Here is a 24,502-nt window from a genome sequence, read left to right as displayed (position 1 = left end):
CATTCGGTTGCCCTAGTGACACCCAAAGAGAGCTCTTCCAATCACAGAGTCGGCTCGAGGATGTGTATCCAGGAGGGGGGGAAGCACCGGATGCTGTTGCTATGGTAACACTGCATTTTGTTGCCTCAGGCTGAATTTGAGACTGTTATTTGAAAGCTGCTAAACCTCATGAACGCGACGGATCGAAAATTCCTTATTGATCTCTCACAATACAAGCAGCATTACGAACACATTACACCCGCCTGGCACACGTAAAAAAAATCCTTGTGTTTATTTTTTTCTGTTTATTCGTTATAATAAAACCCACGAACCCTCATGAAACAAGGACATGCATGATTTAAAATAATAATGAATCATTACTGTCAGTATAACACAATATAATAACTAATAAACTTAGAATGGAGTCTATTTTGTGCACAAAAAGTCAGCAATAATAGATTTTATTACTTAAAATAAAACAAAACTCACAGCATTGCATTAACAAGACATTTATTAATTTATTTGCAATATATCAGATATTACATAATCTAGAATTGACAGGAACAAAACTGTTCACATGTTTAATTATGCACAAATATTATTTTTTTAAAAATTGGGAAATTCATGCCAGGATGGAACTTTGTGGCATCTGCATGGCAGCTTCATCAGATACCTCTTTACTTGTCTTTAATTTACCCATACACAATAGCAAGCTAGCCAATTCTAACATAAAGCCTTTCAGTGTGGGGTTTGGGTTTGTATTACAGTCTGCAACCATGGACTAATTCAGCATTTAAGAAAAAAAGTTGAGGAAACAATGTAAAAGTCACAACCGCTGATCAAATACAAACTTAAGGATAGATCAGAGATAAGGCAGAGTTCACAACAAAAAAATAAAACCATGTCTTCTCAATCATCTGACTGTTGAGAAAGTGCTGAAGAGAAATGTTGCCATCCGTGATTCCGACCAACATTCTTACCGTCTACATCCTTTCAACGGGAGGATCACAAATCAAGCTAAAAAGGTTCCACACAAACATTGAAATATATGCCTTAAATTTAAGGGAAAATAAGTAATAATCAAAGTCATACATCTCATGAAAATCTGAACTTTTAAGCAACTACAGACCGAAAAGTACATTAAGTTTAAAACAGCAGCTGAATCAGTGGCTAACCATAACCGGATTTTGAAACTGACGCTGCGGCTTAATAAGTACAATAATGTCAAATGGTGCACTGTATGGTGAACATTTCATGACCCACAAAAATGCAGTTTTTTTTTTTTTTTTTAATCACTGAAACTTCCGATTGCTGCAGCAGCTTATCAGACTCATTCAAAGACAAACTGTCGTCGCAGTACTGTCTCAGACAACGTGGCCGTACACTGCACTTCTTCATGAGCAATTCCATGGCCTTGCTCATGCAAATGTTCCTTGTCCCTTACAGCTGACAAGGATGAAATGCCCTCAGCTTCTCCTCTCCCCAACATTCAATTCCTGGAAACGGCTTTTCAGAGGCTAATGCAACAGATCGAGGTCCTTTAAAGAACCCGACGGAGCTAAAGTCAGTTCAATAAATTACATTCATCATAAAATGAAAGAAAATACATTTCAAAAGTGTTTCTAAACTAGTCAAATATGCAAGTGAACTCATATTAATATCCTATTAATAAGTGTAAAGCAAATCACAAGGAAAATACAGAATGAAAACAGTGAACAAAGCCAAAATTACCAAAAGATAACATTGAAGAAAATGGTTGATATTTGTACACGCTGTTTGCAAAATACGGAACTGAAACCTAAGGGAAACGTGTTTAAAACATACATTTAGAAGAAAAGAAAAAAAAAAGACTCTTAAACGGATGCACTGCTCGTTATGTCGGCTGTAAATTCAAAACAAAAACGACTGTTTGCATAATGTGGCCACCAAAATGTTACCTCCTTAGATCCTAACATACCACACAAAGTATTTCACCTTGTGGTAAATGACTTTATCGTTTCCAAAGTGACAGAAAACGACTCAGGTCTGGATACTGGTTCTTATACACAGTACAAACATACAAGTCTGAGCACTGGTGAAAAATGAAATACCAAGACTAAATCTGAGCAGGTGCGCACAAAATACTAATGCACTGACATGGCATCGCAAAACATGTACATTTCATCTCTGATGCTTGTGACTAAAGTAGGAGATTTAAATAAGTGATTCTCACACGAAGCCGTTTAAATATGCTTAGATGTCTTTGCATGTACAATTCTTTAGGCACTTGTAACATTCATATAATACAGTTTTGACGACAGACTGTGACATTAAGTTCACATAATACTCAACCCTTACAGGATCACAACAACTCTAGTCTGGACATAAGCAGTAGTAATTCCACATCCTTTTAGTGAGCTAACTTTCACGCCTGGAGCGATTCTACCTATAAACATGGCTTACTATGTTCTATCTTATTTGTTATGTCAAGTTGAACGAGCCAAAAACAGTTTATAGATTCATCAGCAAGTCTACCACCGTCGCGAACAATCGTTTCAATAGCTTCTTCTTTTCTTTTTTTTTTTCAAATAATAAACAAGGGGTAATTTAGAGAAATGTATCTGCATCGGATGGATTATACAGCATCATCTCTCGGCAAACTACCTGTATATGCAATGCAAAGGCACACCAGGAGGTGGAGCACTGATCCAGTTCTCTGAGAATGACCAGGACTACGAAAGAGACGAGCATCTCTAAGAGCATTTTAAAGGGATGGATCTATAAACCTGCCATCAAATTACATCTGACAATATGAAGTGTAAAGTTTAAATAAGTGCTTTTCACTGCTTCCTTTAAAATAATTCAAACTGGCACTACATAAGACAATCATTAACAAACAAAATGCTCGTAGCTTAAACAGCACATTCAAGAAGGGGGGGGGGGGGGGGGGGGGGGTCGGTCAAGTTAATGACGATCAAACTGTAACAATCTCTAAAATAGGACTCCTTTACATCTGACATTAAAATTTACTGTCAATACACTGTAAGTTGATTAGATTAGATCGGCTATGCTTTCCACTTTAAATAGTTACCAACTCTAAAATAGTTACTGAGCAATATTTCCAAGGGTTGTCTAACGGTGTCAATAATGAGGTTTTTGCCGCTCTGTCTGCGCTGTCAGTCCGTCAGATACAGTTGTTCAAAACGACCTCTTACTGTAGAGGCGCTTGCACAGTTTATGAATAACAGACTCAATGGCTTCATCCTTGACTTCATCAGAACTGGTTTGGGTGAAAAGTATTATGCACATCATGGAGGGCATGTGTTAAATGCAGGTGCAAAGGCTGTGTACACACAACAATCCTCTGTGACGCCCTAATACAACGCAATCGTCATAACTGAGCCACTGAACGTAATTCATCATCATATATCAAGTGAATGTCTACAGGCTTTTCATTAGTGATGTTAAGAGCATGCAGCTTGCTGTATATTGTGTGTGACATTAATAGAATATTTACAGAGAGGCTGTTGAGGGCCTTTACCAGCAGCAACATGGCACTGACGTCTGTTTCTGACGGTTACTTGAGGATGATCTGTTCAAGAAGCAAAACAGAGTCACTGAGTACTTTCAAACAACAAGCGTTCAAAAGCGTTTATTGTACGAGACAACAAAACCTGGTGATTTAGGGTGTGTTCACGCTTGTAGTTTGGATTTCTGGCCTGAACCACAGCACAAGTTCTTTTTTAATTGAACCAACAGATGCTGACAAAAGACTTATGGATAAGCTCACGCTGTTGTTGCACAATTAAGTCAAGAAAAAAATGTTAATTTAAATAAGTCTCTATTTTATAATGCTAGTTTCTTAGCAGCAGAGATGTCAGTCAGAACTTTCATGGACTTCCTGTGTTGCCACAGCAAATAGATACAGGCTGCAAGATAGCAGGTAGTCCAACGCCTGCACTGAGCCGTGATGAGCAACACAGCTTCTATATTTTAGAAGCACAAGGTTGCTTTTGAATCAATAATCAAGAACTGTGCATATGTAGGTCCATGCTGCTTTTTACATTTCAATTGAACCACAGCAGAGTCCATTGGAATCAGACAGAAACCCATCTTTCAAGCAGTTTTGGTTCAGATGAGACCATTCACATCTCTTCGGGTGATCTGCAAAAACAGAGTCATCGCACCAGAGTTTGTTTAAAGTGAACTAAACCTGTCAAGCGCAAACACGCCCTAACAATCCTTGAAAAAATAACAACATTACATTCAATAAATCTTAAACTCCTGACATCCGTCTGACCTTAACATTTGGTGTCGCTGAAAAGCAAAGAAGAAAAGCTTTCCCTTAACTTTTAGCTGCACCCTAATGTCAGAATACAAAGTTCTCTCTTATTTTTTTATTTATTTTTTCTTGCATGTAATATACATTATATATATATATATATATATATATATATTATTTTTTTTTTGTCTCACAGATGGATTCACCAGTTAAATCAAATCAAATTTAGCACATGTGAATATGACTTTTGTGTAAAGAAAGGAAAGAAATAAAGTACGATTAAACTACTGTTACGAGACTAATACTATCCTCATCTCATACTCATCACAACATCAAACACTCTAGTTGGAGTAGTTGATAAAAAAAAATAAAATAAGATGATTTAAAAGAAATATATATTATCCTAGTAAAACTGCAACTCACACGGACACAAACACCTGCACACAAACAGGATATTTACTGCTTTTATATAACATGTATGATGCTAACATTTAGTCTGTGTCAAGCAAACATTTAGTTGGAAGAAGAGACTGACATTGAACAAGCATAAAACATGCACCAAAGACTAAACGAGACACACTGTTTGTAACAGGTGAAAGATGAGATTCAGCTTAGCAGTCCTGCTGAAGGTCTACATGTACATGAAGCTTTATGACGGCAATGCAAGCAGAGCACCTCTAAGCTAACGGACCGACTCCGCTGATTTAAAGATGAAGCACTTATCAAGAGCTCAAGGATTTATGACAGAAAGCTTTAAAAAGGAGCAAACCTGATTGGCTGGTGCTGTTGCTGCGTAGGGGACACTTGTGGCAGGAGTAGTTGCTGCAGAGACAGTAGCAGGCGTAGCACTGTACATCATGGGGACTTTTTCAGGAGGGGAACCATGAAAGCAATGAAAAGGGAGGTGGAGCATTATGGTAACCATAGCAATGTTTCTCTCTCTTGCCAGGCAAATACAAAATGCCAGTAGCAGCAAGCCATCATTGGGTTAGACCAGCAGATGGCATGTGATCACACAGCAAAGCAAGACAGCAGGGGAGAACATAAAAAGAAGGCTCATTAGAAATAAAATTAGGAAATCTGTCCAGAATTTGACATCCCATGACATGACATGTGCAACCATGCCACCAGACAAGATCAGTGTTTTCTTTATGACATTTACAGAGTTTTAATAATGTAAAACATTCGAAAACATAAATCCAAAGGGATGCTGATCAAATTTCCTAATCTTTCCTAATGGTACATGGCAAATCTACAAACAGGAGGCACCAAAGTGAAGAGATTTCTATGGTAACGACTAGAAATGTTAGAAGAAAATTGTATACACAAGGCTTCATGATTAGAGACGTGCACAAAAGGTGCCACAGAGCCAAAGATATTCACAGAATAAAGTCAAACATCTTAACATGATTCAATGTAGCTGATCAAAACTGGTGTTTTCTGGTGCTCAAACATAGTTTTATTCAAACATGTGTTATCTATTGAAAATGGAACATTTGAAAACCATAAGAAAGAGACCTACCAACGCTGTTAGCGGGTGTCATGCACAAGACAGAACCTGCGTGATTATGGAGAGAGAGTAGGTATTTTAGCGTGACTGACACATCAATCTGGTTAAAACAGAAACAGACCTTGAGTTTAGTAAACACACACAAACAGGACTCAGCCACAAGCAAAGATCACCCAAATGTCCTGTTGTTGGCTGCAAGATGGATTACTGTTCTTTATGATAGCACTGGTCCAAAAACAACGGGAAAATCATTTGTGCTACAATGCGTGAAGCAATGTAGAGCATTAGCTTTGCTAATATATACACAGTCCGGATGTTAAGTAAACAAGCTGACGGACAATCAGAAATTAAGAGCAATTTTGTTTCAACAAACAATGGCTGGTTATGCTACACTGTTTTAGTGACATCTAACCTAAACTAAGCTGGCTCTTTTGTTAGCACTCCTGAATAACAATCAATTGAAGAATAAATGCTCACAGAAACAAGCAATTTACAAAAAGGCAAAACTATTGCATGAAAACACTGTGCAGAATCCAATCATGTTTTATATGTGTGCAGCTACACCGTTAGCGGGCAACCACACTTAAGAGGGATATGCTGACACTCGTTTAATGTGAGTTAATGGTATGTAAACAATTTTACTGAAACATGCGACCAATCAGAGCAGAGAGGGCTAATCAGAGGAGGGCCATGTAGAGAAAGTAACTGAGAAAGAGCATTTAAGACAGACAATGATAAAAGAGACCTGCAGAAATGTACTTACAGCAATGGGCTCGACTGTATTCTAAAAGTCCTCCAAAATTACTTCACAAACTTTGACTTGAGCATACTGTTATATGGGCTCTTTAAGAAACAAGAGAGCCATTTAGAGCTGCCATATTCACTTGTCGTACTCAGTAAACCACAGGTGTCATTTGCCATTTAGTAAACTAGCTGTTAGCATGAAACAGCTTGTTATTTTCCACTTTCCTTTCATCGAATAAAATGCCTGTATTAGATAGTGAGTCAATGGGTAGCAGTGATCAGCTGTTTCTGCCTCAAGACACAACAGACATGGCCAATATTTGCAGACATAAAATAATCCCTGCAGCATTCCAAACAGAGAAGACGTCATTCCTTTTTTCTCTCATATAGGACCAAGCGTCCAAGCTTTATTTCTGGTTAGTGACTATTCCTCTGTTTATGACTGCCACGCACAAACAAGCCTGTGCGTATTTTCAACAGAGTAACATTGAAAAAGTTTGCTTTACATTTGATTTACAATTTGATAGAAACCCAGCAACAATTTGTGGTATTTGTAACACCTGTGTCATCTTTATACGACAAGTTAAATCATCTGCTCTTAGTGACGTAATTAGAATGCAGCCATTGCCAGTGGTTATCCTGAGGCGAAAAGTAGAAGTGTCTGTACTGGGAGTCAAACAAACTCTTTAGGGCCAAAATCGAGAGCAGCTCAACACACAACATGTGCTGTGTCATTGGCTGCTGCAAATGTCTTCTGTTAAGCAACGATAGAAAGTGTCTATGGCATTTGTGAGCATCACTGAAACACGGAATTAAATAGTGGCATGCGCATGAAATAGAAAAAAAAAAGTGAGATTTCATTAATGTCTTGGCTTGGGAGCTCACCTGCGGGGTAAAATGCAGCAGCTGACTGCTGTAGTTGTGTGTTGGCCAAAGCCTGTTGGTAGTGCAATAAACTGGGCGTGAGGAGTGAGTTGGCCCAGCTGCACTTCTCAAAAGCCGGTCTCTTTGGTAGAGGTTGTAGGACACCGTGTTGAAAGGCCTGGAAAGCGACGACAGGAAATATTAAAGCTCCTGAATTTCTGCCCCATCTGTTCAGCTTTGTGCACACTCTTAACAATACTGTAATTGTTAGTATTTATCTTAAAATATGATTGAAATATCACAGTTGTAATATACAAATATGACTGCAATAATAATGTAACCAAAATACAGAACAAATTGGACAGTTTAAACATACTGACGATGATTGTTTGTACACACGAGAACTATATGAGACTTAAAGAGGCATTAAACCACAATGACAAAAAATGAAAAGTTATCAGTAAAATTAATAGCTACATGCAAAGCGAAAGGTGAAAGTACCAGGTCTAAAGTTGCCTCGAGGGGTCGCTTCATTGCTTTGGCAGTCGACTGAGTCTTTTAATAGCAGGCAGCGAGCACATGATGGCAGTGGGCCAATGGGATTCAAGCGCATTAACATACAGGTAACAGCAAGCAGAGGTGCATCATGGAGGACAGCGTTGTGGATAGGTGAGAAGGGGAAAACAAAAACAAAATAGTCTGAATGTAGTATACTACATAAAACACAATATACGTGCACAGTAACCAAAACAACTGATTAAACGGCACATTAACTAAAAGATTCAACAGTAAGTTAGTCAAATTTCACAAACAGATTTGGCAAAAATCGCAAATTTACAGTGATGTACAACAATGTATTCCCTAAAACCGTATGCTGATTACCTGATAACATTGTGGGAGATGAGATCAGAGTTGTTAATAAAATGCAAACACAGCACAATCAGTGCACAGATTATATAGTTAACATTAACAACGTACACAGATTTTATGGCTTTGAGGAAGGGATATCAATGGAATACACAGCAAGCACTGAAAAGCTTTACTGTTAAATGAAAGATGGCTTGGTTTTATGAGAGCCAGCCAAAAGCAGTACCACAAATCAACAGATACACCATGCAACTGATGTCATAAAGCACACAATGTGGAGCTCCATTAACCACATTCACAGCAAAGCTTTAGGTGGAATGATGGCTACCTCCCCAACTTGTGCTGTACATAAAAATATAATCACCTTTGTGAGCTTGAAATACAGTATCGCACAAAATCAGTTGACTGCTGTATGGATTTGCTACTAAATATGTAAGTAAATGTGAACATGTACGTATATCCATGTTCATAATGTTTACTAATCTATGTAAACAGATGTAAGCATGTGAATATGCACAATCAGTTGGTAAAGGGAAATATTGTGGAACTGGAGGCTTGCTGGTTTCCATTTGTAGTGATAGTTGTATAGAGCAACCTGTTGTTTGGGGAGCAGCAGCTGTGAAACACCATAAATTGTTGTCGCCGAGATTTTCTGCTTGGTTAGACTCTTTAAAAAGCCGAACCTCTTAAAAAAAAATCATTTTCTTAAAACATTCAACCAAATCGCTATCCCTTACAAATGGCTGAATTGAAATATGCAGTGCTCCACATTCAGCAAGGTCATGGCAAACACAAGGACACAAAACACTCTTGAGTCACCACAAGGATCCCGGTCTGTCTTACCATGGCTGCAGCTGTGGCCTGGGCTGCCGCGCCCGTCTGATTGGCTTGTTGTTGACTGGATTTGATTTTGGCCTGCAAGTGTGCAGGCGGGTGAAAATACTTGCACTTCTCCCTGGAGCAGCGGCTCTTGATGTAGTCCATGCAAACAGTCACGGTGTTATCTGTGGCATCAATCATTGGGCTGTCACTGGGGTGAGCGAAGCGGCAATCTGTCTCGCCTCTTGCACAGTTTCCCCTCTGAAACTCACGACACACCTGAAAGAGAATCAGTTCAGCGTTTAGCATGTAACCAGATTATGTCAGACCACATAAGTATCGATGAATTTGTTTCAATTTCAAATCAAAACATAATGGCGTATGACTACCTCTAATTTGTCTGTGCGCTGCAACTTCTGTGACGGAGAAGAAGAGCAAGAAGAGGAGGACGAGGAGCACTGAACTGTGACACCTGGGCTGCCGGGGAGAAGAACCTGGGTGTTGGAGAGGATGTCTGAGGGAATGAGGCTCATTCCATGGCTCAAGGGTGTGATGTATGAACCGTAACCAAGATTAGTATTCGTCCCAAGTCCCTGTGTGACAGGAAATGTTGGCTATGAGGGGAGAGAACATAATATTACACTTGAGCCTAGCATCATCCCAAAAAAAAATAAGTTCCTCCTGCATAATTATGAGGTCCTTACCACAGGCTGCAGACTGGGTCCTGGGATCATAAGCTGCATCTGCTGCGCAAGCACAGCTGCTGCTGTCTTCTGATGGATGAGATTGTTGCGCCCGTTTATCTCTAACTGGGTTTTTAAGTGCGAAGGTGGATGGAGATACTTGCAGTTTTCTCTTGAGCATCTGCCCTGCATTCAGAGAGAGTTAAAAAAATCACAATCACAATCCTTATTCATTGTCCAAAGGAGCTTTAATGAAAGAGCAATAAATGGCTCTCGAAGACAAGCATCAGCTGCTGCAGCCTATAAGTTGCTTTAAATTGTCCATTTACCGAGGTCATCCTGTGTTATGCGCACAAAAATGTTATGGGGTCTTTCGCTGCTCCTGCCCCAACTCTACACTAAGTTTTAAGGAATTTTGGGAAAGGTAGTTTTTATGTAATCTTGCCAAAAAATAGACAAATAGATTTTTTTCAGAGACAAAAGATCACGATCACATTCTTTCGTCCCTCTGTTTCGACTCTCACCGTTTCGGCTCAGGGACAAACTGTACCAACGACACAGTCTCGGTCTTTTATGTAAATATCCTTCCCATCTAATCTTTTCAACTGTCAGACCTGCACGACTGAACTTCTACCGTTACGCCATAAAAGGCACACATTTCACTGCATTGACACTGAACATCAATTTTGACTCGAAGTAGTGTTCTAAAGAGTATTCTGTTGTCAATATACGAGGAGAGGCAGTCAGGTATTAGTCTGCAAAGCTCTCCTTTGTTCACTACCCTTTATAATCATACTGTAGATCCTGCATGATGAGTGCGCTTTAGAAAAAGCTGACTTGTTCCATAAGACGCCCCTGAGCTTTCAAACTGGATATTAACTACTTGCTGTAAGAGTTTAATATTAACTAACCAAAGCCACTTCGATTACTTAAGCATCAATTGTCTTCTCTTATAGGTCAAATCCTCCAATTTAGTTAAAGTTAGTTAAACACTCAAATGGATGCATGCTTCAACACCATTAGCACAGCAGACTGCACACACATGCACATTAGGACACCCTTTCCAGATCCACTCGTATCTAAACCTCAAGCACTAACACGACACAAATGCAGTTCAACTCCCAGAACCACCATCTACATGCGGCCTCCTGCTTTCCAGGAGGTGCACATGGTGCCTACATGCTGCAGAACAGATCCTCAGGGTAAGTTGGTCGAACAAGGAGCCACTGATAACACACGGCTCTTTGGTATGAGCCTCTGAGAAATCACAAAGAGCGGCCAGAGTATGCTTCTATTCCGATAAAAGCGTTTTTATATTATATATATATTTTTTTATCTTTATCTTATCTTTTATTATTATACATTTGGACATCCAGTGCGGGCAACAAAGAAAAGAATTTCATTGTTCAGGGAAACACGTTTCTAACTGAACATATGACAATAAACCTTTGAATCTTGAATCTTGAATATTTTGAGCTTAGAACATTCCTTACAAATTCAGTCGGGTTTTTCAAAATTTATAACCTACAGCTATTCTAAATATGTTTTCGTCATTTTAGGTTTGAATAAGAGTCCCTGTTTCCTTCAAAGGAGAAAAAAAAAAAAGCCCAGCAATGCTGCAGTTAAATTCTGATCGTTTGATCAAGTGACGAGATCTTAACATAAAAGGGCTTGTTTTGTGCATCAACGGGACTCTCAGCTGCTTTGGCGGAAGTCATGAGATCCAATTTAAAATACCAGAGACTGGGCACATACCCCTGTGTAACAAAGTTAAATGTGATCGGACTAATTTGTGCCAGGGAACTTGTTTTTGGTCGTCTCTTTGTTTACCAGCCCGAATCTGAGAGATTGCACGGCAAAACCAACAGTTTACAAGCCAAGACAGATAGATAGGAGGGAATTCATGGGGAAATACTCTCTTTGGATAACTGTTTTAACAAGTTATGGGTGATGATGACAAAGAGGTCACGCCCTAGAAGAAGGCATAATGCAAGTACAGACGTCAGTAACCAGCAGACTGTAATTCTAAGCTGAGACATAGCTTTTAGCCACATTTCCTTAAAAGCGTGACGTTCCTTCTCTTAGTTCCCATAAAAAAACTCTACACTACCCATGTATTAGCCTTTTTAAGAGCCCATATTATGATGTTACAAGTTCATTTTGACAGCAGATGGACATTATTTAATTATGAAAAAACACACAATTTTTCTCATAAACATTGGTGCATCTGCTCGTCTCACGTGGCCAAAAACACACTGTTTTAGCTTTTTTTTTGGGGGGGGGGGGGGGGGGGGGGACTTTTAGGGCCATTTCGAGTTAAGAAATAACTTTAGTAAAGTCAATGTGCACTCACGTGTAATCTAGCCAGATGCTGTTAGTGTTTTGCTCACATTAACCAGCCATATGGAGCTACAGCCTGTGAGGGGTTAATGCCCGGTTGCTAAGCATGTTAGTCTGGTGAAAGTTGTAAATACTGAACTGGAATAATTGAGTTTATTTTGCATCAAAGGCAGAATGTTATGCTTTTTTCTAACAAAGTTAGCAGAATTTCCTGAGGTCTTATCAACCCGTATGAGACGCGCTTTGGTCATGTCATCACTTGGCTTTAGCACAGCAACTGTCTCCCGACTCCGGCTGAAAGAATACTCATCCGAGCTGGCTGTTTCCCGGGTGGGGAGTGAGGAGGTGAATGAGCAATCACTCCACCTCTAACTCCGCTACCCGCTTCTTGGGGTACATTTCAGAGCGCAACTTAGTCTGACAGAAAAGGGCAAAAATATCAATTTGGGTCCGATTGGGTCCAAGAGGTAGATCCGGAATAAATCCTTGCAGTTATTTAATAAGAAGTATGCTGCATGTTATCAAAGCCTGGGCCTCTGGTTTGCAGCTCATTGCAATAAATACAAACATAATGAAGCTCTTCCTCTGGGGACACCAATAACATTCAAGCTCTCTTTTTTATACAGATAAAGTTACTTTATTGATCCCCCGAGTGATATCGTTGAGCACTCTAAGGCTATAAGTTATCTGTACCAGCAAGCAGTGCTTTCTCATCAGCGGTAATGGGCCAAACAGCAGATTTACACAGCATAACTCGCAGTAATGACTTATTACAATGTTTAAACATTTTTGTATATATTAACATCAGTAAATCATTTCGCCAGCTTAATGTGGGTAAGGACACAGCAATATGGGGCTGACCCCCCTGTGTAAATTAAGAAAGTAACAACTGTAGGTTGACAAGAATGTCTTTTTGATGCCTATAAGGCACAACTGATATGTGAAGAATATATATAGTCGGAAGATTGAAGACTATGGCAATATATACAGTATAAAGTCTAAAAAAAATATGTGATTGGTACAGTCTTTTTCAAACTCTTGCAAACACATTACCCTGAAATGTATCATTTGTCCACTGGGCTCTTATATCCTCTGACACTCCAGGAGACTGTATGGGATCAAAAAATGTAATTACAAAAATATTGGGGCGGGGCTTAGAGGTCGAGGCCAAGCAGAGGAGGATGAGTGAACTTGAGAAGCGATGTAACGGCAATGAAAATCTGTACAGTTTGTATGTTTTGATCATTCCAAACCAAGGGTCTACCCAAATGCATGCTCTGTAATTTCTTCACGTTTCATGTCATATGGAGGGAAAAGAGCTAGTGTCAATAGTCAAAATATGATGCACTGTTTTTCATTTCCGCTAGATGCAATTCTGCTGTAAATAATGTTAAATGTTATTCAATAACAACAGAGAGGTAGATTAGCTCACAAGACAACCCGCACACCAACGTCAGTGTCCACCTTGACACAGTTTCACACTAAGTCAATAAACATCTCTCAACCCGACTGAATAAAGTTCATCTCCACATCCTGCATTAAATAAAACTAACTTCTTCCAAGGAGCCTGTAGCAATCAATACCCAATAACCACAGTGGAAGATTTGATTTAACAAAGAAACGAGGAACTACAATGCCATGCAGCTCTATGAAATCTATCATATTCCCATGAACGTGCTGTTTTTAGATAATGGAGTAAGGTGACTACTTAGCATTAATCCTTTTAGCCTACTGACCACTGTGTGCACTGTATCTGTGCATTAATGCAGCGTGAGGAGATAAGGGGATGAATGAAGGGATGACTCAACGTGGATATAATCCTGGGGTAAAGCTGTGCTGGGGTGTGATAGTGAAGGTGTTAGAGTGGATTAAAGCAGTCATAACCCCATACAGGGCAACTGAGAAAGCAAGAGGATAAACTAGCAATAACTCAATTGAGGGCTAGATTATTATTATTTTTTTGTAATGGTCTACATCAGTTAAGTGATTAGAACAACATTTAACTGTTATTTTGCTCTGTTTTGATGGGAAAGTGTTGTATTAGTTATGCTTTCACAAGCCCAGAAGACACATGTACAATAGCTTTGAGACTTTTTGCTCTGTGGTTTGGCGTGTGTCTGGATTCTTGGGCATCTTAATGCAGCAAAGGGACGATGTGAATTCCTTATTAGGGAGGTTATGGACCAGCCAGGGTTATTTCCCCATCATCAACATTTTCAGGGGAAATTCTATTAGAGTGTATTAGTGTTTGAGCCTTGCGGTGTAAATATCAGACATGCTGTTGCAAACAAACAGCAAGACATACACATTTAAGTGCTGTTACAGCAAGTTAGTTTGACAAATCTGCAGATCTGACTTTATTTGATGGGATAGGGCAGCTCCCATTTTACAGGACAGAGCCAACATTTACACAAGTACATTTAACCTTCCAAATCTCAATGAAACAATACATCTTTTGCCAATCTAGTTGTTGCAAATTTGCTTTCTTTCCGTTCATCAACCCGTTCAGACCAACGGCTTGTTTAAATCAACCTTCTGGACTACATAATGCAGTGAAGAAAGCTTTTACCCAGGAACACATAACATGCTAAATTAGATCCTTCATTTCAAGGGTTTTTGTAAAAATGAATATATTCTATCTTACAAGAGAAAATAAAATACATTGTAAATAAATATTTATAAGGGATCGATAAAATGTCTTACCTTCAGTGAGTCAAAGCAGGCGATAACTCGGCCATTCTCAATCTGGCAGCTCTTGGGCGGATGTGCAAACTTGCATTCTTCATCACTGCGCGAACAGTTTCCTCTCTGAAACTGCCGACAAACTTCCAAAGTCAGCCATTTTGTGTCTCTTACTGAGGACATATTCAATGCCATGTCCAAAGGTTTTTATGCACACAGTAAATGCTTAAGGTCAAACTTAAAGTATAAAGCCTTATACAGCAAAAGCTCGAGATTAATCAAACGGTTATCTCTGAGAGCAACACGACTCCTCCATCAGCTAGGGCTGAGAAATCAGATGGCTAGTTGATCAGTGAGAGATCATCCATCAGAGATAAATACCGGCAAGCATGTTTTTCTGCAGGTTTAAGTTAGTGTATTCCTGAAGCGAAAGTGTCCATAGAGATCAAATGAGTTAGGGAACACAGACTTTAGTGAAACATTCTCAGGTCTTTATTCTCCGACTTCTCTTCCTTTTATATTATGGCTCAGGTAAAAGTCTTCTAGGTGCTGGATGTGTGCAAACTGGCGCTAAAGGTCTTGCAGCTGAGGTATCCTGTGTTGATTGAGAGGGACATTAAAGAGAGCAAAGGCAAACTATGATCAGGGACCAACTTCAGACTGGAATTGTCTTGTCAAAGGCACTTCTGTTGGGGACCTGAAAGAAAAGAAAACGATAATGGAACAAAAACATCATCCAAATAAACGTACCTATAATTACGGCGCTGCGTATTTTCAGAGCTACTTTAAACTTTCTTTAAATAGCCATATATGATCTTTTGTAATTAGTCAAGTTGTTTTTGCAAGTAGAAGGTGTTGACACTGTAGTTTCACCATTTCAAATAGCTGTAGTCACCTTTATATCATTATACACTCCAATCACTTGAGGTTTACACAACTCGTGAGGCATAACAACTCCGAAAAACAATCGCCGGCATTTCTAAATATTGTCTGACATTAAGTTGACCATATAAATAACAAATGTAGGAAATAAATGACTGATTAGTCCCTGAAATAAATTACCGTTAGCGCTACGCACATTCAACATTTACAGGGAGAACGGAAGGGAGCTTATCCTAGCTGACATGAAGTGAGAGACAGGATACACAAAGGACGCCGATCAATCACTGAGCTAACACACACACACGCAAACACACACACAAACACACAACTGTGTGTGCACGAGAACTCTAGAGTATGGGAAGGGAAGGTGTGCCCCAAAATCCTCTTGCTGTATAGCATGAGTGTTAACTGTTGCAACATTGTGCCACCTAGACAATACAGTAATGTAGATATAAAAGTGAAATGGTTAGACCCCCCCCCCTGCATTGAATACAGACAAAGTTCTGCTCAAACAAACCCTTCAAAACAGAATCTTTAAGGAGAAAAACTGTGAAGATCTGTAAATCCCTTACGGCCTGTTTCTCTATTTCACAAACAGGAATAATGACACTCATAAAACTCAACAACAATGCAGTTTTAAACCGTATCGCTCCACAAAGCATGAATCATTCACTCTGGTAAACTGCATCTTATCAAAGAAACTGGAAAGTCAGTTCACCTGAAAACAAATATTTAAACTATCTAAAGTGACACCTTTTAAACTAAGTTGTAAAGTAAGCACACACAGTTAACATTAGGATGTCCGTGAGGTGCACAGAGCCACAGCTGTTTTGCTAGCTGGAATGTGTAGCTGAGTGCTGTCATGGGAATCAATTATTCAATAACAATACATCAACTTTGCTAAGTTCCAGTCCATAGAATTGCAAGATGTGGGTTATGGTACATTAGTTACAAAGTTTTTTTTTTAAATAATATTTTATATTAGTCTTAAATTCACTTTGTTGTTATTTACTTCCTTCCTCTAAAACATTTTCAAATACATTGCTTCTCTGGATTCTGTTTACAAGAATCCATAAACAGCTGGTCAGATGTGCTAACTCAAAACCCACAAGAGTGTGTACAGAGCACAAGGGTCGACACCACACACACACACACACCATGTTGGAAGTTGAACAAAAACGGGAGAGTCAAACCTGTACGCTAAACCTACAGCTACACGAGAAGCTGCTGAGCAGAGAGCAAAGGTGGTTCATTCATGAGCGACACAGATTCGCTGAAGGGTGAAAAAGTTTAACATGTTCTGTGAGCGCAGAGCTCAAAAGCAAGGACTCAACATAAACACTGCTGTTGTTCTTCCCCTTTCTCCTCTGCAATACCACAGCATACTGCAGCAAATTCCTTTAGGCGCAAGTCAGGAAAAGGAACGAGAAAACCTGCCTCTCTCACTTCATGCAGCACTAAACTTCTGTCTGCAGCTTATCATTTAGTCGCGAGGTATTCATTTGAAACTGATCCCTTGTTAAGATTATGGCAACGGAGAGCTCTTACCCCTCTTTCTGTCTAGTGGATTCTGAGACGAAAAATGTTCTCTTCACAACAGTAAAAACAGACTGTCTGCCTGTCTCTGAGTAAAACATTCCCAGCCACCCCCTTCCTGTCTGAGTGCTCGCCTCTGGAAAGACCCTCCCCATCAGAAACCAGCCAATAGGAAATCAGAAGCGCTTGCACTGTTGGAAAACTTCCTGTTGACCCCTATGTCTATTATTTTAGTTTAATTACTGAGAGAAGATGGAATTCAACACTTACTCAATGCCTCAAGAACGTAAACACAATGTGTCCCAAAATGAGTCCACAATGTTTTTATGTGTCACACTGGTTTTAAAATACATTTAGGCGAGTAATAGCTCCAAAAGTCTCAGTGTGTTTAAAAGAGCATTATATCAGTGCATTTACATATTCAGGTTTATTTTTTATTTTTACATTTGGCATGAGAGGCATACCAGGTATTGTTAAATCACCATTTAAGTTCCTTAAAGTCTCATATTATGTTACTTATCTGCTATACCAATATTACAGTTGCCCTGATGTGCAAAACCCATCAACAAAGAAACATAGCATATGCTGTATTTTGTCCAATATTCTGCATTTTGTACCTAAGGACCACTGTATAATAAAGTTACAAATGCTCAGAATCTTTTGTAATCTGATCTGAGGCACCATTATACATAAAATCATCTTATGTAATAATTTCAGAATGTGTCTGGGTTCGTGACAATATCTTATTGTAGAGTTAACTGTACTTCAAATAACCGTGACTTATAAAGACCCTTTTTCTTTATAGTAGATGGATATCAATTGATTGTGAAGAAACGAAGATGTCTTACCAGACACAGATGAGATGGTGTACACATACACCACAGCTGTATTTATGTTATAAACTGAGCTAAAGACGTCATGTGTTATTGCAAATCTCCCAAAGTTGCTCATGTATATTTGGAATTGTTTGCTACCATAATGACTCATCTACCTGGCATTATCTTGCGTCACACGGTTTTATTAGCACAGACTGACACTTGAGAAAAGCACAGATTTACATAACTGATTTGTATTCTCAACATAAGCTAGCTAGCTAATAACGTAGCTACCAAGCTAAAGACGGGACTTACATAGGTTAACATTAACGAGTACATTAACTCTAATATGTATCCGCTTACGCTAGCCACCATGTAGCTGAGCAGAGGCTCTGCTTACCTCATCATCAGGAACCAACAGCTTTCCTCAGGAAACGGTATCACGCAGCAGCTAGGACAGACGGACGACACCCAGCTGAACTAACGAAAACAAGATGTCAAGTGTTCCCGCAATGCCTGTTTAACAACAAGACATTTTTTGTCCTCTTTATAGAATTAAAGCTTATCCGACCTAATTTCTTCCTTACTTCGTAGCGTTACACAGATTTAAGCAACAAGCTTTTGACAGCTTACTGTACGACCGTCAGTTTAATGTGATGACGAGGTTTCGCAGGGTGCACTCAGATGCCAAAATAAGATGTGAAAAAATCATTTATGACCCTAAAAACCAACAAAACAAAAACTGCCACGTATGAAACTATTATAAGCGTTATATTTATTTTCAAGCGATCTGTTATGAGCAAAACGAAGTCATTCTATAACCTCTATACGCTAACACCCCCCTTTTTAACGGCAAAGTGGTACGATCCACACGAATGCCAGTAGGCTAAAAGGGCAAGGGTTTGCTTGTTACCAAGGGAACAGTAATAGAACCATGTGAGTTTTGTAGATTGGTTTATGTTAACAAGCTTTCACCTAAAAATATAAATACGTTGTTAACGAAGATTATAAATGTAGATTTGACAAAAGATATTTTTAAAAGAGAGTTATGCCATTTGATTTACAAATATACAATATGTGTGACCTTAAGAGATGTGCATCCATCTAATAATATACGAAAGAATCATAATTGTTTATTATGTTAGAGGTGAACTTGAAAACTTTGTTGTGCAATCAGAACCATACCCAAATATACTAACAATAGTATACATAATAGAAGGTATGCTCAAGGTCAAGTAAGATGGATGCTAACCCACATCATATCAAACACGCAGGAAATGGAAGAAGACAAAGGAGGGCCATTATTTACATTAAAGTTTAACAGCATAATTCTGTTATAAACATTTATAAAAATGACTTTTTACTACTGTTTCTTACGTGTAGACATTTTGGTTTGTACTAGACATTGTTTTCATCTTGTCATGCATTTTGTAAAACATTCATAGAGAGCACAAGTCGATTAAAAGAAAAATTATGATAAATCGTTTGTTTGAACACATCAGGACATAGAAAGTAATCAGTCGGTTATAGTTCCATATGTGCTTGTAATAGTGCTAGAAATGTCACATACAGTCATAGTTTTGGTAGATCCTCTGTCTTGCAGAAAAAAACTTAGTTATCTTCTGAAAGTTGTTTTAAATAAAGAAAGGTTGCTATATTAGTGATGATGTTCTAAATAAACATTCAGTGAGCTTTCTGTTTTTTTTACAGAAGCTCATCAAACTCGTGCATAGACATTATTTTTTTTCACATAAAGAAAGTCAGTCAGAGTGATGGTAACATTTTACTCTTTCCATCACTTGTCACAGCCTGAAACAGTCATGACTATTTTATTCTGCCTTTTCTATTTCTCCAGTCCTCTTGAGGCCCGAAGAGGAGCTTTATCTGATCTGTCACACTGACAGATCTCAAACTGGAGATGTGGCACTGAGTGCCACAAGGAAAGGTCACCATATTGCTCTCTTTGAGGGAAATGTCAGTGTCAAAGTGAATCAGATATATAAAAAAAAAAAACTAAAAAAAAACAGAGAGGATGCAGCAGCCTGTGCTTTCATTCATTTGACCTTAACACTGTTTGTTTTTTTGTTGTTGTCATATATCTAGCATTATTATGGGTGAAGTGTTGGACTTTTAAGAGTGCCATTTATTCCACTGAAGCTAAACAGTGGATTCTACAGCTTCCACTACTGAACTTGGGGCATGGATATTAAAACTTTCACTGAGAAGGTTTTTGAGGGAGGGTTAATGATATTTAGAAAATTGCAAATTAATGTCTAATTATCTAGTCTGTTGTACTTGTTATAATGACTTTAAACAATAATCGTAAAGTTAACTATCAACCAAACTGCTCATTTGTTGCAAATAAAATAAATGTAAATCAAATGCTTATTAAATTTTCAGTCTGGAAGGATTTTTTTCTAAAAGTAATAAGAATCACTTGAGTACCACATTATTCTGCTGCTTCATGTTTATAAAAAAATGTATACCGTAAATTCTGGACTAATCCGCTACTTTTTCCCAGGCTTTGAGCACCGCGGCTTATAATACGGTGCGGCTAATATATGCTTTTTTTCTTTTGTTTTCATGCCGCCAAAAACATTTTGCACCGTAACATTAGACCAATACAATTAAGGAATAGTTCACAGTGGTCCAATGAAATTGTACAATAAATCAAACACACTTACACTACTAAATTATTGTAAATCGGTCATTTGTACTCACTCTCAACATGGAAAACAACAGCATTTAATTAAAAGTTTAAAAACCCTCACGTGTAACATCTTTCTGTGTAAATATCTCATATTACTATGTGGCCACCCGCGGTTTATAATCCGGTGCGGCCTATACAAGTACAAATGGATTTACTTTTTAAAATGAGAGGGTGCGCCGCAATATAAGCCGCACCCGGTGCGGCTTATATTCAGGTGCACTCTATAGTCCGGAATTTACAGTAAGTTTTAAGTCTGAAAACATTTAACATAAACCTCTAATATAATCTACAGAGAATTTGAGGAGAATGATGGGGGAAGCCAACATCAGCGCTTGCAGAGTAAACTAAATGCATTTCCATTGTCAACTTAGAATGACATGACGTTCACTAATCAAAAAACCTAGCCTTGACCCATCTATCCTCGCTAACTTTCGGCCCATCTCTAAACTTCCCTTTCTGTCAAAGGTGTTGGAGAAAGTAATGGCAACCCAGCTGCTATCATTTCTGGAGAAAAATGACATTCTTGAAAAATTCCAATCTGGTTTTAGACCTCGACATAATACAGAATCTGCCCTTTCAAGAGTGTTCAATGATCTTATTTTAACTGTTGACTCTGGGTCTGCAGCCATCATGGTAACATTGGATTTAACAGCTGCGTTTGACACAGTAGATCACAGGAATCTGCTGGCTCGCCTGGAACAGTACGTTGCTATCAAGGGTGCTGCCCTCATGCTGCTCCAGTCCTACCTGACTAACAGGAGCCTCTCGGTTCATTTGGGAGATTTCTCTTCTAGTGTGACCCCTCTAACTTCCGGGGTGCCTCAAGGATCTTTATTATAATAAAGGACCCTTTATTATTCTCATTATACATGTTGCCCCTTGGATCCATTCTCCGCAAACATAATGTGTCTTTTCATTGCTACGCTGATGATGTTCAGATTTATCTCCCCTTACAAATGAACTGTAAAAACTCTGTTCAAACTCTACTCGCCCGTATAACCGACATCAAGACTTGGATGAGCCTCAGCTTCCTAAAACTAAATGACAGTAAGACAGAAGTCACAGTGTTTGGGTGCCATGGACTTTACAGTGACTGTGTTGATGCTTTGCCCCCTTCCCTTGGTTCAAAAAACTGCTCTGTCATGAAGAGCCTTGGTGTCACTCTTGACAGTGATTTTAAATTTGACAGGCAAGTTGAATCTGTAGTCAAAAGTGCCTTTTTCCAGCTGTGACTTCTGGCCAGGGTAAAATCTTACCTCTCTCCTAGTGACCTGGAGAAGGTGATTCATGCTTTTATTTTTTCCAGACTGGATTATTGCAACTCATTGTATAAAGGTTTAGACCAGCGCTCTCTGCAGCTTGTGCAAAATGCTGCTGCTCGGATTTACCAGGTACAAAGAGACGGGAACATATAACCCCAGTTCTGGCCTCTCTCCACTGGCTTCCTGTCCGCTTCAGAATTGATTTTAAGATCCTGATGTTTGTTTTTATAATTTTAAACGGTCTGGCCCCTGAGTATTTAACTGAACTCATTCATGTTCACAGACCAATCAGAGCTCTGAGGTCGGCAAACAAACTTTATCTGGATGTGCCTAAGGCTACATTTACACTGTTAGTTAAATGTTACCCAATTCCGATTTTTTGCTCTCATGTGACACAGATTGGATATGTTTTTCGACCATGTAAATAGGACAAGGACCTATGCATTCGGATATTTTGAGATCGGATACAGGCCTCCTGTATTTATCAGATACGAATCGGATATGTGACAATGCGACCGCCGTGTAAACAGGCAGATCGGATATTCTTACACATTGTGTTCCACACGTCATTAAAAATGCGACGATTTAGATTTTTTGTCGCATGTGGTAAGCTAGTGAATGCGAGACGCATAAACATACAAGGAACATGTCGGAGGAGGTCAAAACCAACGAGGCGCAGTGGACAGTTGAGGAAGTGACCTGTCTTCTCGGTCCTTGGGGAGAGGAGGAGATACAAACCAAAATTAAAGGCACCTATCATAATAAATCAGTCTTTCAAGACATTTCTAACTTAATGGCGGAGAAGGGCTTTACGTGGACCTGGCTCCAGTGCCAAAGGAAAGTTAAGGCCCTGAAGACCAAATATAAAGAAGTGAAAGACCAGAACAATCGAAGTGGAAGTGGTCGAGTGTCCAAAACTTCTCATGTACCGCAACACTAGCATCACACCTATGTCAACGTCGTCCATTTGCCTCAGCAGTAGAGTTTGGTAAACACTTAGTAGGCATGCGCGATGTTTCAGGTGATAGGCAAGTGTAATCGCGTGAATCAGATATGAGTCACATTATTAAAGTACGTGTAACCACACGTTAAAAAAAATCGGATTTAGGCAAAAAAATCAGATCTGGGCATCAAGACTTGCAGTGTAAATGAAGCCTCAGGCTTCATTTGAAGCCTGAGGCTTCATCTGGGTAACATTTAACTGACAGTGTAAATGTAGCCTATATGCAGGCTAAAAACGAAAGGCGATCGAGCTTTTGCAGTGGTTGCCCCTAAACTTTGGAACGGGATACCGCTGCATATTCGTTCATCAGAAACTCTCGAAATTTTTAAAATATCTCTTAAAACCCACCTTTTCTCCCAGGCTTTCAGACGGAGGTGTGACCAGAATGGCATGTGTGGGTGGGCAGTTAGCTCATCTGGGGGGGCAGAAAACAATATCTGAAAAAATCGGTGGAAAACCACTACTACAACTTCAAGTATTATTATAATAATAATAATAATAATTAAATTCGGTAATGAAAATATGGTCACACTTGCATAAATCATGACCGTCAATTTTGTTAACGGTGTGGAATTTTTTTATGAAGTTCTTTTTTTTGTTTGTTTGTTTTTTTGTAAAGAAATGTAGAACTTGTATGATGCATGCAACCAACAGCAAGCTATCAATAAAACCAAAGGTATACAACATATGATACAGGAGAGCTAGAACAAATCAACCAGTAAATGAAACAAACAAGCTCAACTCAACAAAAACTACTACCACTACTTTGTGAAAAGATGACAGAGAAGAACGAAATAGGAACATGAATCGAAGTTGTCAGGTATTTAAATTTGGTTGACGAAAGCTCAAGCGGCAGACACATGCACTGTATGGGCTTAAAGTAAACTCCCGCACAGCGTTGTGCTATTTGAATGTAGGAGGACTGACAGACACGCCCCCTATTCAAACGAACCAACTGGAAAGCAGTTTTGACGATTGTTCTGCCCCTTAACCTCTTCGCCATGTTGCAAATATGTCCTTTTTTGGAGAGGTTTTTAGACCAGGACTTTAGGATGCAATAGCTTTTGTTTAACATGCTCCACATTCTCCATTGAGGGTTTAAATTCAAGTAGATACTTGGGGCAAGACATCCAGCCAACTCCAGCTTTTTATTACCTTCATTAAGTCTACATTTCAGATCATTATATACAACAAAAACATCCGAAAATGTGAAGGGGTTAAGGTTACGGAGGGGGGAAACACGATAACAAAAAAATAAATAAAGCTATCAACTTTGCAGACATATGCTTTTTTAAAATCACCACCTGCATTTATTCTATCAATGCAAGACACAAACAGAGATAAAAAAATCGTGGCCTTTTTTCTGGCCAGTTTTCTTTGGATGTACAGGGCATTTCTCAGGGGGGCAGGACTTGTTCCTGGGGATGCAGTGCCCCCCCTCCCGTAGCCACGCCCCTGCTTTCAGACCTGGGTGAAACAAATGTTGTCTGTGTGTGTAAATTGTTTTTATCTCTTGCTGAATTTCTTTGTTAAATGTATCTGTTG

At 39.0% G+C, this 24,502-nt stretch overlaps 1 protein-coding gene across 10 annotated transcripts; it reads right to left on the bottom strand.

Annotated features, from left to right (window-relative positions):
* Positions 1-472: 472 nt before the first annotated feature.
* LOC142396639 (muscleblind-like protein 2a) lies at positions 473-18,670 on the bottom strand. Of its 10 annotated transcripts, none has more exons than XM_075479593.1 (10): positions 18,383-18,669; positions 14,771-15,446; positions 9,749-9,913; positions 9,434-9,658; positions 9,069-9,323; positions 7,860-7,913; positions 7,380-7,536; positions 5,763-5,798; positions 5,010-5,062; positions 3,445-3,550 (listed from the first exon to the last, which is right to left on the bottom strand). In XM_075479593.1, the coding sequence occupies exons 2-10, from the start codon at positions 14,942-14,944 to the stop codon at positions 3,536-3,538; spliced, it is 1,134 nt and encodes a 377-aa protein (XP_075335708.1). In that variant the 5' UTR covers positions 14,945-15,446; positions 18,383-18,669; the 3' UTR covers positions 3,445-3,535. The 10 variants fall into 10 exon arrangements, with proteins under 10 accessions (XP_075335705.1, XP_075335703.1, XP_075335707.1 ...); XM_075479589.1 differs by having other exon boundaries at positions 5,010-5,104; positions 18,383-18,668; XM_075479590.1 differs by lacking the exon at positions 5,010-5,062 and having other exon boundaries at positions 473-3,550; positions 9,434-9,637; positions 18,383-18,670.
* Positions 18,671-24,502: the final 5,832 nt, after the last annotated feature.

The sequence above is a fragment of the Odontesthes bonariensis genome, chromosome 12 (genome assembly GCF_027942865.1).
Source record: "Odontesthes bonariensis isolate fOdoBon6 chromosome 12, fOdoBon6.hap1, whole genome shotgun sequence".
Lineage (NCBI taxonomy): Eukaryota > Metazoa > Chordata > Actinopteri > Atheriniformes > Atherinopsidae > Odontesthes > Odontesthes bonariensis.
This window is presented reverse-complemented; position numbering and strand designations above follow the sequence as displayed.

Coding starts and splice junctions, on each gene's coding strand:
- LOC142396639 (XM_075479588.1), bottom strand. CDS start 14,944: ATGGCATTGAATATGTCCTCAGTAAGAGACACAAAATGGCTGACTTTG. Junction 9,914..14,770: donor CCTGCTTTGACTCACTGAAG/GTAAGACATTTT, acceptor CTCTGAATGCAG/GGCAGATGCTCAAGAGAAAA. Junction 5,799..7,379: donor TGCTGCATTTTACCCCGCAG/GTGAGCTCCCAA, acceptor ATAATCACGCAG/GTTCTGTCTTGTGCATGACA.